Genomic DNA, 14,174 nt, shown 5'->3' on the forward strand with positions numbered 1-14,174 from the left:
TATGGAGCAGGGAGGGTTTAAGTCGGTTACTCCTGTGGGCTGGTTACTTGATTTATTGTCTCATTCTGTGTACTATTAGCCTCTTATCTACAACCTAAACATATTTCTTAAATAAGACATATTACAATGTTAAAATTTTCTGTTAATTTATGAAAAGTTAATTATAACTGGAGGTACACTTTAAATCACCCCCTTTCCCTCACTGTTTTTTCACCAAGTTACCTCCCAAAAAATTTAATACAAAGTGACTAAAGCATCATATATTCTCCAAAATGGCATAAATAAAAACTACATATTGCCTTGCTAAAAAGACACCAATGTACAGTACACAGCTCTGTACACTGAAAAGTAAAACGTTACAGATGTCAGAATATAGCAACTCAAAGAAATGATTTTTCTTCAAAATTTACATTTACATTTAATTTTTGTAAAGGTATAAAAACTATATCAATCTGGTATCACAGTGATCACACAAACCTGGAAAATAAACATGTAACTGTACCCATAGTTAGTTTGTACCCATAGTGGAAACTGTAAATACAATATTCTGGTGGTACTGCCTTCTGAGTTTTTTTTTTTCAGCTTTCCCAGTACATTGTGCAAAATATTAAACTATATTCAACTACAATTTGTCTCACAAAAAATAAGACCCCATATGACTATGTAAATGGAAAAATGAAAACGTTTTGATTGTTAGAAGTCATAAAGTAAAAAATGAAAACACAAAAATGAAAAATGGCTCCATCTTGTACAGTTAAGACTGTCTAGTCCAGTGATGGTGAACCTTGTAGAAACTAAGTGCCAAAACTGCAACCCAAAACCCACTAAATTATCGCAAAGTGCCACAACGGCATTTTAACCTTAACACTCTCTAGATCCACAATTGTGGACAGTTAAGGACCCACAAAATACAGTTGTGTACATAGGGCTTTACAGAGCTTTCAACGATACAAACAACTTTGCACTAAAAAGTAAAGGTCTCTGCATTTGGTACAATTAATGTTCACTATTTACATTTACATTGTACTTTGCACAGGATCTGCAATGTTTTTAAAGTCTGTAGTAATATCACATCTGCTATAAAATAGATACTGTATGATATAAATAGTGAAAGGACCCCACACAGTATAAACTGCCCCACAGTGGCCCCCAGACAGTGAAATGCATACTACTTTAGCCCCTAGATAGTATTATATGCTCCACAGTGGCCCCAGACAGTATTATATGCTCCACAGTAGGCCCTCACACAGTATTATATGCTCCACAGTGGGCCCCCAGTTAGTATTATACGCTCCGCGGTGGCCCACACAGTAGTATACGTTCCACAGTATGCCCCCCTCATAGTATTATATGCTCCATCGTAGGCCACCACAAAGTATTATGTACTCCACAGTAGGCCCACGCACAGTATTATATACTCCACAGTGGGTCTTCATACAGTATTATATACTCCACAATAAGCCCCCACACAGTATTATATTTTACTTACCCAGTATGTAGTCCCACAAAGAGCGTCCTCCTTCTTCTTCTGACTGCAGGCGCTGATGACTTACGTCATTGTACCTGCGTCGGGACAGAGGTTACACTCTGCAGTCAGCAGAGGTTACATTCTGCAGCAATCACTCACTAACGGGGAATCCTGTTCCCCACGTGTCATAGGTTGCCACGCATACCATAGGTTCGCCATCACGGGTCTAGTCTATGCTTGCACTGTATAAAACTTAGTATTAGTTTATCTCCCCTGCTGTGTGTATCAGAGGAGTTGAGAAAAGGACATATTGCAGATTGTCCTAGCAATCATGACAAATTAGGTTGATATTCACTAGGAGTTGAGTTGGTGGAGTGAGTGTGTAAGGAGGGACAGTGGCTGATCTTCCTATCACTCATCAATCTCTGGGAAATAACTTCTATTCTTAGAGAATATTATTATTATTATTATTATTTTTTGCTATTGAAGGAGAGCATGCCTCTATTTAGGAGGTCTGTATTCTGGGGAGCATATTTTTTCCGGGTTTTCTTTCAGGGTCAACTCTTACGTATATAGTCTATATTTATTATGGGAGTCCAGTTTGTTGTCTCTAGATATTTTGGGCACTTACATTAATTCTGAGGTCTGGGTTGCATTCATTCTGGTATCTATTTTATATGTTTGGTGTCTTTATTGATGGATCTGTAATCATCAGAAAATAACATCTGACATCTGACATAGATTACTTACCTTCATAATATAGCTGTCAGTAGGTTACTCAATAACATTACATGCTAACATCTCTTCTAATCGACAGGTTTTTCATAACTGTTGATCCAATGCATAGAATAGCAGGGTGAAGTGGATTCCAAGAATAGCTACATAATTTAATCTGAAAGATTTCCTTCTACCTTGTCTTTCTCAACCTCATATCTGGACAGATTCAACTATATAGTCCTTACCAAAAAGAAAAACTGCATAGAAATCTACACTTAAACATTTACAATTCTGATGATACAATTTCTGTGTAGAATAAGGGGACATGTAAGAGATTTCTGCCTAAAAAGCTATGCCAGGTAGGTCAGAGACCTGTATAACTGACACAATTACAGGCTCCAAGAAAATTAATAAATGGTTAAACCTAATCTAAAGCCATAAAGGTTAAAATATACGCAATCATAGAATTTTATGGTACTCACACTTCTTACAGTATGATTGGAGATACAGAAACTGGACAGACACCATCACAACTAAAGTATTTACAGCTTTTTATTGCATTTGGTCCTCTTTAAATAGGAAGCTTAGTAGAAGAGGCATACAGACAAGTAGAAGGAACAAGCCTCAATGGAACGTTCTTAGCGCTGATTTACAAATTCCCATATTAGTTCTTTTCTCTGACAATCAGAATGGAACGCAGTAGTATTTTGACATCTCATATTCTGCACAGTGAGCTTACATGTCCTGAAAATGCAACCATTTGTAATGGTAGCTCCTGTCTATTGCCCCCTGACAATTTTAATGCTATTCTAAACACAGTTTTAAGTACTGTCATCACAGTGATGTTAGCACTGGTCATGTTCTCAATGGGCTGCACTGTGGAGGTCAAGAAATTTTGGGGCCACATAAAACGCCCCTGGGGCATAGCAGTAGGATTCCTTTGTCAGTTTGGGATAATGCCCCTCACGGCTTTTGTATTGTCTCTGGCATTTGATATTCATCCAGTTCAAGCTGTGGTAGTTATAATCATGGGCTGTTGTCCTGGTGGAACTGGTTCCAATATCCTGGCATACTGGGTAGATGGAGACATGGATCTAAGGTAAGATACATATATAAATGGCAACCTTATTTTGTGTTTCTTCCCGAGCCTACATGTGATAATTAATACCATGGTGCAAAATATATATATATATATATATATATATATATATATATATATATATATATATAAAATTCTTTGCTGTCTATCAGGATACAGTAAAATGGAAACAATAGGATCCTAAAATCTTGTCAGCGGGTTACAAATCCTTGCGCTTTACTGCATTCTAACTTGCCGTGTGTGTTAGTAAACAGGAGGTTGTGTAGTTGGAAACAATGAAATCTAGGTCAAAACACCTAAGACTGTTACATTAAAATCCGCCATGTATATTTTATTTCACAAAAACAGAAAAGAGATCTTTATTCATTCTAAAGCACATCATGTACCATTAATTGTAGTCATACGAGGAACTTCTCATTTACCACCATAGCAAGATAAGGACATGTTCACACTGTCACTGTCTGAAAGAAAAGTTTCCCTTATTATCAGATATAAATGGAAAACTTTTAACTTTTCCCTTTAACTGGTTTCTACTTTTTTTATTGAAACAAAAAAGATGCAGTCTATGTCCATCAAATAATAAAGCCCAGATGGAAATGACCGCTCTTTTGATATGTCACTTATGACTGCTACAAAGTCCTACATTTGTATCCATTAATAGGGAAGGTTTTTCTTTTCCGATCCTCTGACAGATCAAACAATGGAAAAGTGACAGCAGTGCGGACCTAGCCCAATGTGAACAATACTGATCAATAAATATGAGGATGTCAGATTGAGAATTTTCCCATATACTCTTTTTGTAATATAGAAGATCTCTTTTGTTCAGTACTGAAATAGGATCAGTTGTAGAAACCTTTACCTTGACTCTAATAACTTGTAGACAGATACAGACAGATCAAGCAGCTAATAAGGAATCTGAGGGCACAATCTCATATATTTGTCAGAGACTCCTGCATGAAATTTGTGTCATATTTGACGACAATCTGCATCCCATACATATAAATGGGGTTTCTGCAACCCTGTTGAGATGCAATGTAACACATCCCTGGGAATTGCATATATACTGTATATTGTATATCAATTTGTCAATTACCTCCTTAAAGCATACTACCTATGCCACACCTCTTGACACATCCAGAGAGCTCACAAAAATAGAGATAACCTTCTGCAAAAATAGGATATTGGTAGTTTTAGCGGTGACATGGGCACTATATGTGCTGTCACATATCAAAAAAGAAATGTAGCAGTAAATTGCACATCATAAAAAGTGGAATATGTCATATCTCAAGCCCAATATATTTCTATGCAGGACCCAAGTAGATAATGCCCTAGGGGGTAGATGGAGCACTCTCCTTTCCTCTTGTCATTTTGGCTACTAGAAGTCTACACCTGTAGCAATAATATGCTGCCCTTACAAAGGATAGTATATTAATATAACACATTAGATTTAAGAAAACTAAGATTCTTGACAAAACAGCCGGTTTCCTCATTGTGCTAAAATATGAACATAAATACAGACAAAAAACCTGACAACTCAGAAAGGGAAAGCCAATGTTAGCAATGCAACAGTGAAAGAGAAGAGAAATGCAATGCCACAGTGAAGGAGAAGATACTTCGTATAAGGCTCAGTTCTGGCTTTGTAGTTTCTATGTTACCGAATCCATGATGGATAAGAATAATTCATTACAATCCATTTTTCCCAAGTGGCTTATTAGTGGGGATAATTAAGGATCCATCAAATATCTGCCGGATTTCTTATAACCATTTAGCGTAGTGCAGCATGTCACTCTATTCTCTATTAGCAGTAAGCCTGTTTTTAATTTTCTTTATACAGTCGATCAATAGTATCAATTATACATTATTAAAGGAGTTTCCAGTTTCTAATACTGATGGTCTATCCTTAGAATAGGTCATCAATATTAGAGGGTGGGTTGATCGGGGACAGTACAACTCCTAAGTGTTGTTTTCATGGAGGGAGCTGCACTGCTCATTCGCCGTATGATTTGTAGAAGTGGGTTTTGGTACATCAGCATTGCCTCATAGACTTTTCTTGGGGCAGAGCTGCAGGACCAAAACCCACAACTACAAACCAGAGTGAGCAATATGGCTCCTAGAGCCATACTGTCCCCAAATAGATCATCTGTAGGGGTCTCAGACATTGCAACTCACCCAAGTTTCCCAGTTTCCAGGACCCCTCACCCAATGAATTGCTTGTTTGATTGGGAGTAACGGCTCGTTCACATCTGCGCCGGCACTCCGTACTTGAGGTTTCCGTTTCCTGCCTAAAACAGAGGCAGGAGACGGAAACCTGCAGGAGACTTTCTCACCTATTCATTTGAATGGGTGAGAAAGCTGTCTGGCCATGAGCGGCAGTGAGTGTTTTGCGCTCTCCGCCGCGAAACCGGGTTTTATAATCCGGACACAGAGTTGGACATGCAGTACTCTGTGTCCAGATAAAAAAAAATCCGGTTTCGCGGCGGAGAGCCTAAAACGCTCACCGCCGCTCATGGCCGGACCCGGTCTATGGTTTCCGTCTTCTGGCATGCAGAAGACGGAAACCATAGAACGGAGACCCTGAACGCAGGTGTGAACCTAGCGTAAGGAGGATGAAGCCCACAACATGGTGCATACAACCTTGCAGAAACGCTCCTTTTTTGTTGCAGTTATTGCTGCATTTTTTTAAATCAAACCAAGTAGTGGCTACAAATCAAAACGCTACAGCAGCTTCTGTGGGACATTATACTGTATGGATGAGTCACTATGGGACATTATACCATGTGGGGTGCCACTATGGGACATTATACCATGTGGGGTGCCACTATGGGACATTATATTGTGTTAAGGTGCCACTATGGGACATTATAGTGTATAAATCAGTGCTGAAAAGATATAACAAAATGCTGATGTTTTGCATCCACCACTGTGAGCCGGGGGTAGAAAATAAAGAGGAATCTGAGGCATATTGTCCACCTCAAATATCTTTTTACTTTTGGACAGGTTCTATCTACTTATATAGAATGAATTGTATTACAATCCCCAGCGCCGGAAAAAAACAAAACAATTTTGGTTGGGTTTTTTCTTTGCTATTGTTGCTCCAAATGGGGCCCACTGAGGTTCTGTCGCTCAAGGGCCCACACAAACCACGAGCAGTACATTAGGACCCTATAGAAGTCTGGTTATATGGGGCTATAATATGCTTGAAGCCTAACTGTTATAAAATTACCAATAATTAACTATCTTTTCATAACTTGAATTTGGCATGAATTTTGTTTTATATTTAGATGTGAATTGAGACAAAAACACTATCTGAAGATTTTTTTTATTAATAAAGATATTCTAGGTTTTGTGTAGATTGTAGACGTGGAATGATGTGATTGAATTGTTAAAAAGTAAAGTTTACTTTAGTTGAAAACTTAGTTACACTTGAAAACAGCATATAAATGTTATGTGTATTTGAAGTTATATATAAAAAGTGCATTCACGCACATTCTCCATGTATGATTATCATAGCTGACTGCAGTCATCAACACAGGAGAATGTATTCTTTTAGCTGACTGCGGTGCAAAATCAAATTTTCTCCATGTGTTTTTGCTCTATGTTCTGGTTATTATTATGCATTTGGTTTTAATAGCTGGTATGTATATTAAATGTCACTGGTTATTGATTTGTTTCGCAGTATAAGCATGACAACTTGTTCCACACTCCTTGCATTAGGCATGATGCCGCTCTGCCTCTTCCTCTACACTAAAAGATGGGTTGATTCCAGTTCCATTATTATTCCTTATGACAGTATTGGTAAGTGATTTATAGATATAATTCATCACACGAGCATTAGGCACAAATGCTAACAGAGATTTTGTATAAACATAGGACTAATATGGCTGCTAATCTTCTAATGTTACAACACAATGTTACTATTGCCTCCCCCTAAGTCATCCATTTCTGCTTTGAAAAACCAACAGTCAAGTTTGACAGCAAAGTGTTAAAGCATCACAATTAAAAAGCCATCCATCAGCTCCTTTAAGACTGACAACTGAATCAGACACCCACAAAATGTTGTCCATAAATAATATAAAATAAAATAAATGAACTGGTAGATAATTTGTCTTTGTAATGTTTGTGCATGTATAGTATATATATATAGATTTATAAATTATATGTATATGTATGCATTCTTGGAATAAAAGAACACATAAGAATTCTTTATAGAGTTATAAGACTCCTTAAGGCTAAGGACCCACGGGGCGAACTGCAGCAAAAAAGCACTGCGGGAAAAACCACGGCGGAAACGCATTATGGTTCCTCCTGCAGTACTTTAGACAGAAAGTTCCTCTGTGGACGTCCTGTTTCAATTATACCTATAGGGAAACCACTGGCATTTCCATAGGTATAATTGACATGCTGCAATTTCCAAAACCGAGCCGGTATGGGATTCGATGGAATTCATTTTGCCCTTACTGTAAAATGCTGTGATTTTTCCCGCAGCATTTCCTTTATGGGCAAATTGCAGCATTTCAGCCAAGTGGGGCCCTGGCCTAACATGTTAACTGGTGAGATAGATGAGCTCTACCTTTGCCATTCAGCATATGGCGGGGGGCTCACGTGGTATAGTGAATCACATCCACACATTGCAGGATCATACACACAGCGGACATGCTGCAATTTCCAAAATCGTTACGGTTTTGAAAATTGCATTGTGTCAATTATACCTACAGAAACAACAGCGATTTCCCTATAGGTATAATGGAAGCGGAATTCTGAATGCTGATTTCTGTGAAAATAGTTGTGGGAAAAACTGCAATGTATTGCCACCATGGTTTTTCCTGCAGCACTTTTTTTCTGCAGCCTGCTACATAGTGCCTTATCCTAAAGGACGAATTTTCTGACATTCCGCCAGCCTTAGTTTAAAAAGTTCCTGTAGCTTTCAAAACACATCCAATTGTTAATTCATCCACAAAAGAAAAACGTTTCTGTCCCAGCCCGGACCTTCATCAGTTTATCGGATGAGGGGGAGATGAGAAAGCATAGTATGGAAGTCATGTGGTGCCAGGACCGAAACGTATTTCTTTTGTGCATGAGATAAAAATTGGATGTTTTAGAAGCAATTTTGAGTGCCAGAATTTTTGTCTACTAGTATACGGCTGTGAAAAACAGACGCAGAGGGATAGATAGATAGATAGATAGATAGATAGATAGATAGATAGATAGATAGATAGATAGATGAATTACATTGATAGATACATATTCTTTGTCGTGTAGATGTATTATGGATGATACTGACCACATTCTTTCTTGTAGGTATTGCTTTAGTGTCTCTTGTTGTTCCAGTTGGATTTGGTATTTTTGTCAATTACAAATGGCCACGGCAAGCAAAGAAAATTCTTAGGGTGAGTAAAATAATATTAAAATCCAGAAATTGCAGCATTTACATTCAGCTAATGTAAAATAAAGTTACACAACAGCTGTCCACAGAGAAATGAGAATTGTTCCAGCATTACTGTACAGTATATTTATACAGCAGCATATTTCAGAAGGATTCAGGTCTCTTTAAAAAGCTTCATCATAGAATGGCACACAGGATTATCGAGTTCAGGTGTCATTGCTGACTAACTCATTTGTTTATATATTTTTTCTAATAAGGAAAATGTCTTTTATATAAAATGATTAAGCCATGTTCACATTATTTTTAAAACTGCAGCAAAAATGTATTTCAAAATGCCTGCAGACTCCTAACGCTGTTTTTACTAATGCTTTTAGAAACATTTTGGAATTACACATGTGTATAACATAGAAATGTACATGTGTATTACATAGTCATAGAACATAATGTCATAACTCCACAGATTACTAAAATGGTGAAAACTACAATAAGCCCGATAGTATGACCTGCATTGATATGTATTTGTTCCTTTAGTGAATTTTACTCTAAAATAGTGTCTGATCTGCTGTGAAACATATTTCTTATCCATTTGTGCTGACCATAATATATAACATACTTGACATCATTTTGCCAGCATGAACGTTAATTCCAATAATGTATTTTGTGACAGATTTATCAAATGCAAATAAGGCCATAAATATGTTGCGACACATTAAAATATAAATATATATAATATATGTATATATAATATTTATGTATATTACTACATTTAATAATGTCTTCCTTGCAGATAGGATCCATTACAGGAGGCATTCTTATTGTACTTATAGCTGTAATAGGCGGAGTTTTATACAAAGGATCATGGGACATTGCCCCCAAATTGTGGATCTTAGGAACAGTATTTCCAGCTGCTGGTTTCATTTTTGGCTTCATCTTGGCTTATTTATCTAATCAGTCATGGAGCAGGTATGTATGTCATATATAGATAGATAGATAGATAGATAGATAGATAGATAGATAGATAGATAGATACACACACATGCATATATATATATACACATACACACATATATATATATGTTTGTGTATATATATATATACACACACACAATGTATATATACTATTCATCATACTAAATGAATTCTTTAGTGCCTTGAAGGTCAGTATATTACTGCTTGTTCTAATCAGAGCTAATGTAAGGATCTCCAAATCTGTGGCATGAACTTAATAGCCTAATTCTGGGCTATTAAATAAATGTAGATAATATTAATAAAATTGATAGATAAAGTTTAATCCAAATAAGTATAAATGAAGCACTGTCATATTATATTAAATCAGAATGGATTTCAGATTATTCTTAATCTTTTTTGTCATGTTTTTAGATGTCGAACAGTCTCATTGGAAACAGGAATGCAAAATACTCAGCTCTGCACCACAATTATCCAGCTTTCCTTCACTCCAGAACAGCTTAGCCTAATGTTTACCTTTCCACTTATCTACAGCATTTTCCAGATTCTGTTTGCAGTTGTGCTACTTCTAGGTGAGCGGTCTTCATAACCCATTATTGAGCGGGATGCTTGAGTAGTTTTATCTGTCCTCATAATAGTTTATTGCCTCATTTTAATATTGAACAGTATTACAGTATTAAAACAACCCACAACATTATGTTACGAGGCGACGGCACAAATCACTGTCTTTCCAGGAACCTGTGACTAGCAGTGTGTGTTACTGGACTTTTGTGACTACTAAAATATATAAAAACTGTCAAATCTGTATGCATTGTTTTAATAAAATAATCCAGGCTAGTTTAGTGTTCTCAGCTATATTGTATTATATAATTAGAAATATAATAGTTCCAATGATGGTACCCACATATCATCAGGCAGTATGCTAGTCTTAGGGTCCCAAAAATGCTTAGAGTCCTTAACAAAATGCAAGTAAAGTAAAGATAGACACATCTCTATGACACGTCATCTTCCTTAGGGCTCATTCACACAACACGATTCACTGACCATGTGCTAGATGTTGTAATAAAATCCAGCATATGGCCCTATAGATTTAATGCACCTATTGTATTTGGTTGCTTTCACATGGTCAGTGATTTTCATCAGTGACTGTGTGTCAAAACTAGGAGTGGGTTAAAAACAGGTTAATATATTTCTATTATACCTGATCTCTGTGTAGTCTCCACTCCTAATTTTGGCTCACAATCATGGAACAAAATCACTGACCAAACACTGCCGTGTGAAAGCTGAGAAAAAAATAGAAAAAGCAATTTCACAGCTCAAGTCTAGGGATCCCTCAATAAACACATGTCTATAAGTGATCTGTGACAATGGCTTAGGCCGGTTGCCGATGACCGTGCTGTGGGTCAGTGCACTATTTGTGTATTTCATTGAAAGCACACTGACCCATTCTTTTCTATGGGCCGTACACATGACTGTGATTTTCAAGGTCCCGTGTGCAGGCCGACAGTCCAGGACGCATCAGATAGGACAGGTCCTATTCCTGTCCTATTTTGCGGCCCGTGCTTCCGTGACTCCTATTCATTTAAAGAAAAGAGCTGCAGAAGCACGTGTGACACACAGGGACATCCACATAATGCGGTAAAATACATGCAGCGGACATGCTGCAATTTCCAAAACTGAAGCAGTTGTGAAAATCGCAGCATGTCAATTATACCTACAGAAATGGGAGCTGCTTCCCTATAGTTATACTTGAAGCAAAAAGTCCACAGTGTAAACCTCTGCCAAGTTTCTGTAAAAAGTGCTGCTGGATAAACTGCAGTGTGTTGCTGCCGCGTTCTTTCCGGCAGCGTTCATTTTCTGCGGAATTCTATGTGGGGCCTTAGCCTAAAGTAGGATATAGCTGTTTGGGTCAGTTATTATTTACAAAAGGTCCATATACAGTATGGATGAGAAAACACTTTGCAATGTTACACAATGTGAAGATATTACATAATCCGACAAAATGGATTCAGAGACTCACTCTGGTTCAGAAAGATACAGACCTTTGTCATATAAGAATACAAGTACACATATAAGAAAAGAGAATTACTCTAACAACATAAATTGCAATCTTTCTCTTAGGATACCGACTGGCCTTATATTTTAGTAAAGACAAGAAAGACAAGACGATTATTGATGAAGAAGGAAAACCAGAATCTCTTAATGGAGAGATAAATCCAAGGATCGAGTTGGATGACAAGCCGAGCAATGGGATCTAGCGTCTTAAGATAATGCAAAAATCTAAACAATAAAATGGTCACAAGGGCAGAAACCTATGTCATAGGAGAATAATCTAAATATAATGACCCAGATTAACTAATGAAAATGCACCAGAGTTCAGGTGTAATATGTGCAAAAACTGGCATATATGCCTTACACCACAGTTATTTAGTGGGAATGGGGTAAGTCTTAAGATGTGACTAAAGATATACTTAATTTATCCTCTCACATCCGTCACTGTGATAAATCTGACTTGTTTTAAGATCGTCCAGTATAAGTTGCACAGTCTAACTATTAGACAATATTATTAAATATGCCCCATTATGTATTGTTGTTATAGTTCTACACAAAGGACTGAAATGTTGTATTATCTTCCTGTATATAGTGATAATTTATTGGAGAAATTGGTAACACTGTATGAGTTCTGTTTGTAAAATTATTCTCATGTTTTCTGAAATATTCTGTTAATACTAATTGTGAAATAAATGCACTATAGTATTATGAAATTAAAGATATTTTGTATGAAGTGTTATGTGTTTCATGGATGTTAAAAAATGCAGTTTTGCCTACAATTATAACCATCAGAAAATATCCAGATCAAGACATGAACGTTATAGATATTGATCGTCTGCAAGAAATATGACTGTTCTTTTCAAGGTTGTTAAGATAGTTTAATGACTCACAGTAAGAAACCAGTGGTGCAAGCGAAACCCTGTAACCTACAGTAAAGTAGAAGTCAATATAATTTACTGCTGTAACAATAATTGCAGCCATAGTTATATTCCAACTACTATACTTAGAAGCTGCAGCAAATGTATCATGTATTTATGCATAGGATGGAGCTGCCTATACCGACACTGCTGAGTCCACAGTCTATCCTGTCTCATCAATCATCATCTCTCTCAGTCACTTTTAGCTGAACTTTTTTACTTCGGAATAAATAAAGTGTTATGCTACTATTTAGGTACAGAGAGAAGATCTGTATATATGCAGCGCCTATAACATAAAGTGCAGTGGCGTAACCAGGAACCCTCTCCCACGCATTCTATTATGCCCCATAGTGGCCCCTGCACATAGCATTATCCCCCATAGTGGCCCCTGCACACAGTATTATCCCCAATAGTGGCCCCTGCACACGGTATTCTCCTCAATAGTGGCCCCTGCACACAGTATTCTCCTCAATAGTGGCCCCTGCACACAGTATTATCCCCCATAGTCGCCCCTGCACACAGTATTATACCCCATAGTGGACACCCATAAACAATTATTATACTCTGGGGTCTTTTCAGACCCCAGAGTATAATAAATCGGAGACAGGGGGAATAAAAACATAAAGAAACACTGTTACTTACCTGTCCCCCGGCTCCTACGCTGTCTTCTCTGCTGCCGTCCTTCTTCTATGACATCGGACGTCACATGACCCGGGACGCAGGCCGGGTTCATGTGACGTCAGAGACGTCAGAAAGGACGTCAGGAAGAAGGCCTGGCAGGATCGTGGAGAGGTAAGTAACAGTGTTTTTTATGTTTCTTACCTCTCCCGGTCCGCCAATTATTATACTCGGGGGTCCGAAAAGACCACCGAGTATAATGATAGCAGCAGTAGCGGCTGTCACCGGGCCCCTAATGTCCCGGGCCCTGTGGCAGCTGCCTCTGCTGCTATGGCGGTAGTTACACCACTGATAAAGTGTTAAACCCCCTGAAACATTGCTATGTTTTATTGTGAAACACTATGTGAACACTATTAAATTCTTAGTTAGACCCAATGAACTTGGGTCTTTGTTCAACTTTATGAACTGGGCCTCTTGTTTCAACTGACTTTGCATAAAGCAATTTTTACAATTGAAGATCTAAACTTTGTAAAGGAAAATCCCTCTTTCTCTACAGTTTGCTCTTCTTCCTGCAATGATCATTTACTCTCAATTATTTGCAAATATCATCTTGAGAGGGGCAGAAAATAGGTTTTTAACCTCACTGATGGATCAAATTAGCTCCTATAACTCTATGGAGATTGTAGGGTGAGGAAGAGCAGCTGGAGAGAAAGGCAAAGATACACAGACTCTGCTGCTGGATCCCAGATCACCGTTATGCTAGATTTACTGCTACACTATTGGTGTTAGGAACCTGATGCAACAGATAACTCAGTAAGTCCTGGGCTACTAGAATCCCCAATCGCTGAGGCAAAAACAGTCCTGGGTATGCTATGCTCACCTAACTGGAGCGGAACCAGGCCCCGGAGTTCTTCACCAGAGCTCCTGATGGCGGAGTTGGACTTGGTAATAGTC

At 37.8% G+C, this 14,174-nt stretch overlaps 1 protein-coding gene across 1 annotated transcript; it reads left to right on the forward strand.

Moving 5' to 3' along the window:
• Nucleotides 1–2,874: 2,874 nt before the first annotated feature.
• LOC142195516 (ileal sodium/bile acid cotransporter-like) lies at nt 2,875–11,891 on the forward strand. The gene is made up of 6 exons (XM_075265367.1): nt 2,875–3,284; nt 6,961–7,079; nt 8,583–8,671; nt 9,455–9,630; nt 10,048–10,205; nt 11,755–11,891. Exons 1-6 carry the CDS (start codon nt 2,875–2,877, stop codon nt 11,889–11,891), a joined length of 1,089 nt encoding a protein of 362 aa, XP_075121468.1.
• Nucleotides 11,892–14,174: the final 2,283 nt, after the last annotated feature.

The sequence above is a fragment of the Leptodactylus fuscus genome, chromosome 2 (assembly GCF_031893055.1).
Source record: "Leptodactylus fuscus isolate aLepFus1 chromosome 2, aLepFus1.hap2, whole genome shotgun sequence".
Lineage (NCBI taxonomy): Eukaryota > Metazoa > Chordata > Amphibia > Anura > Leptodactylidae > Leptodactylus > Leptodactylus fuscus.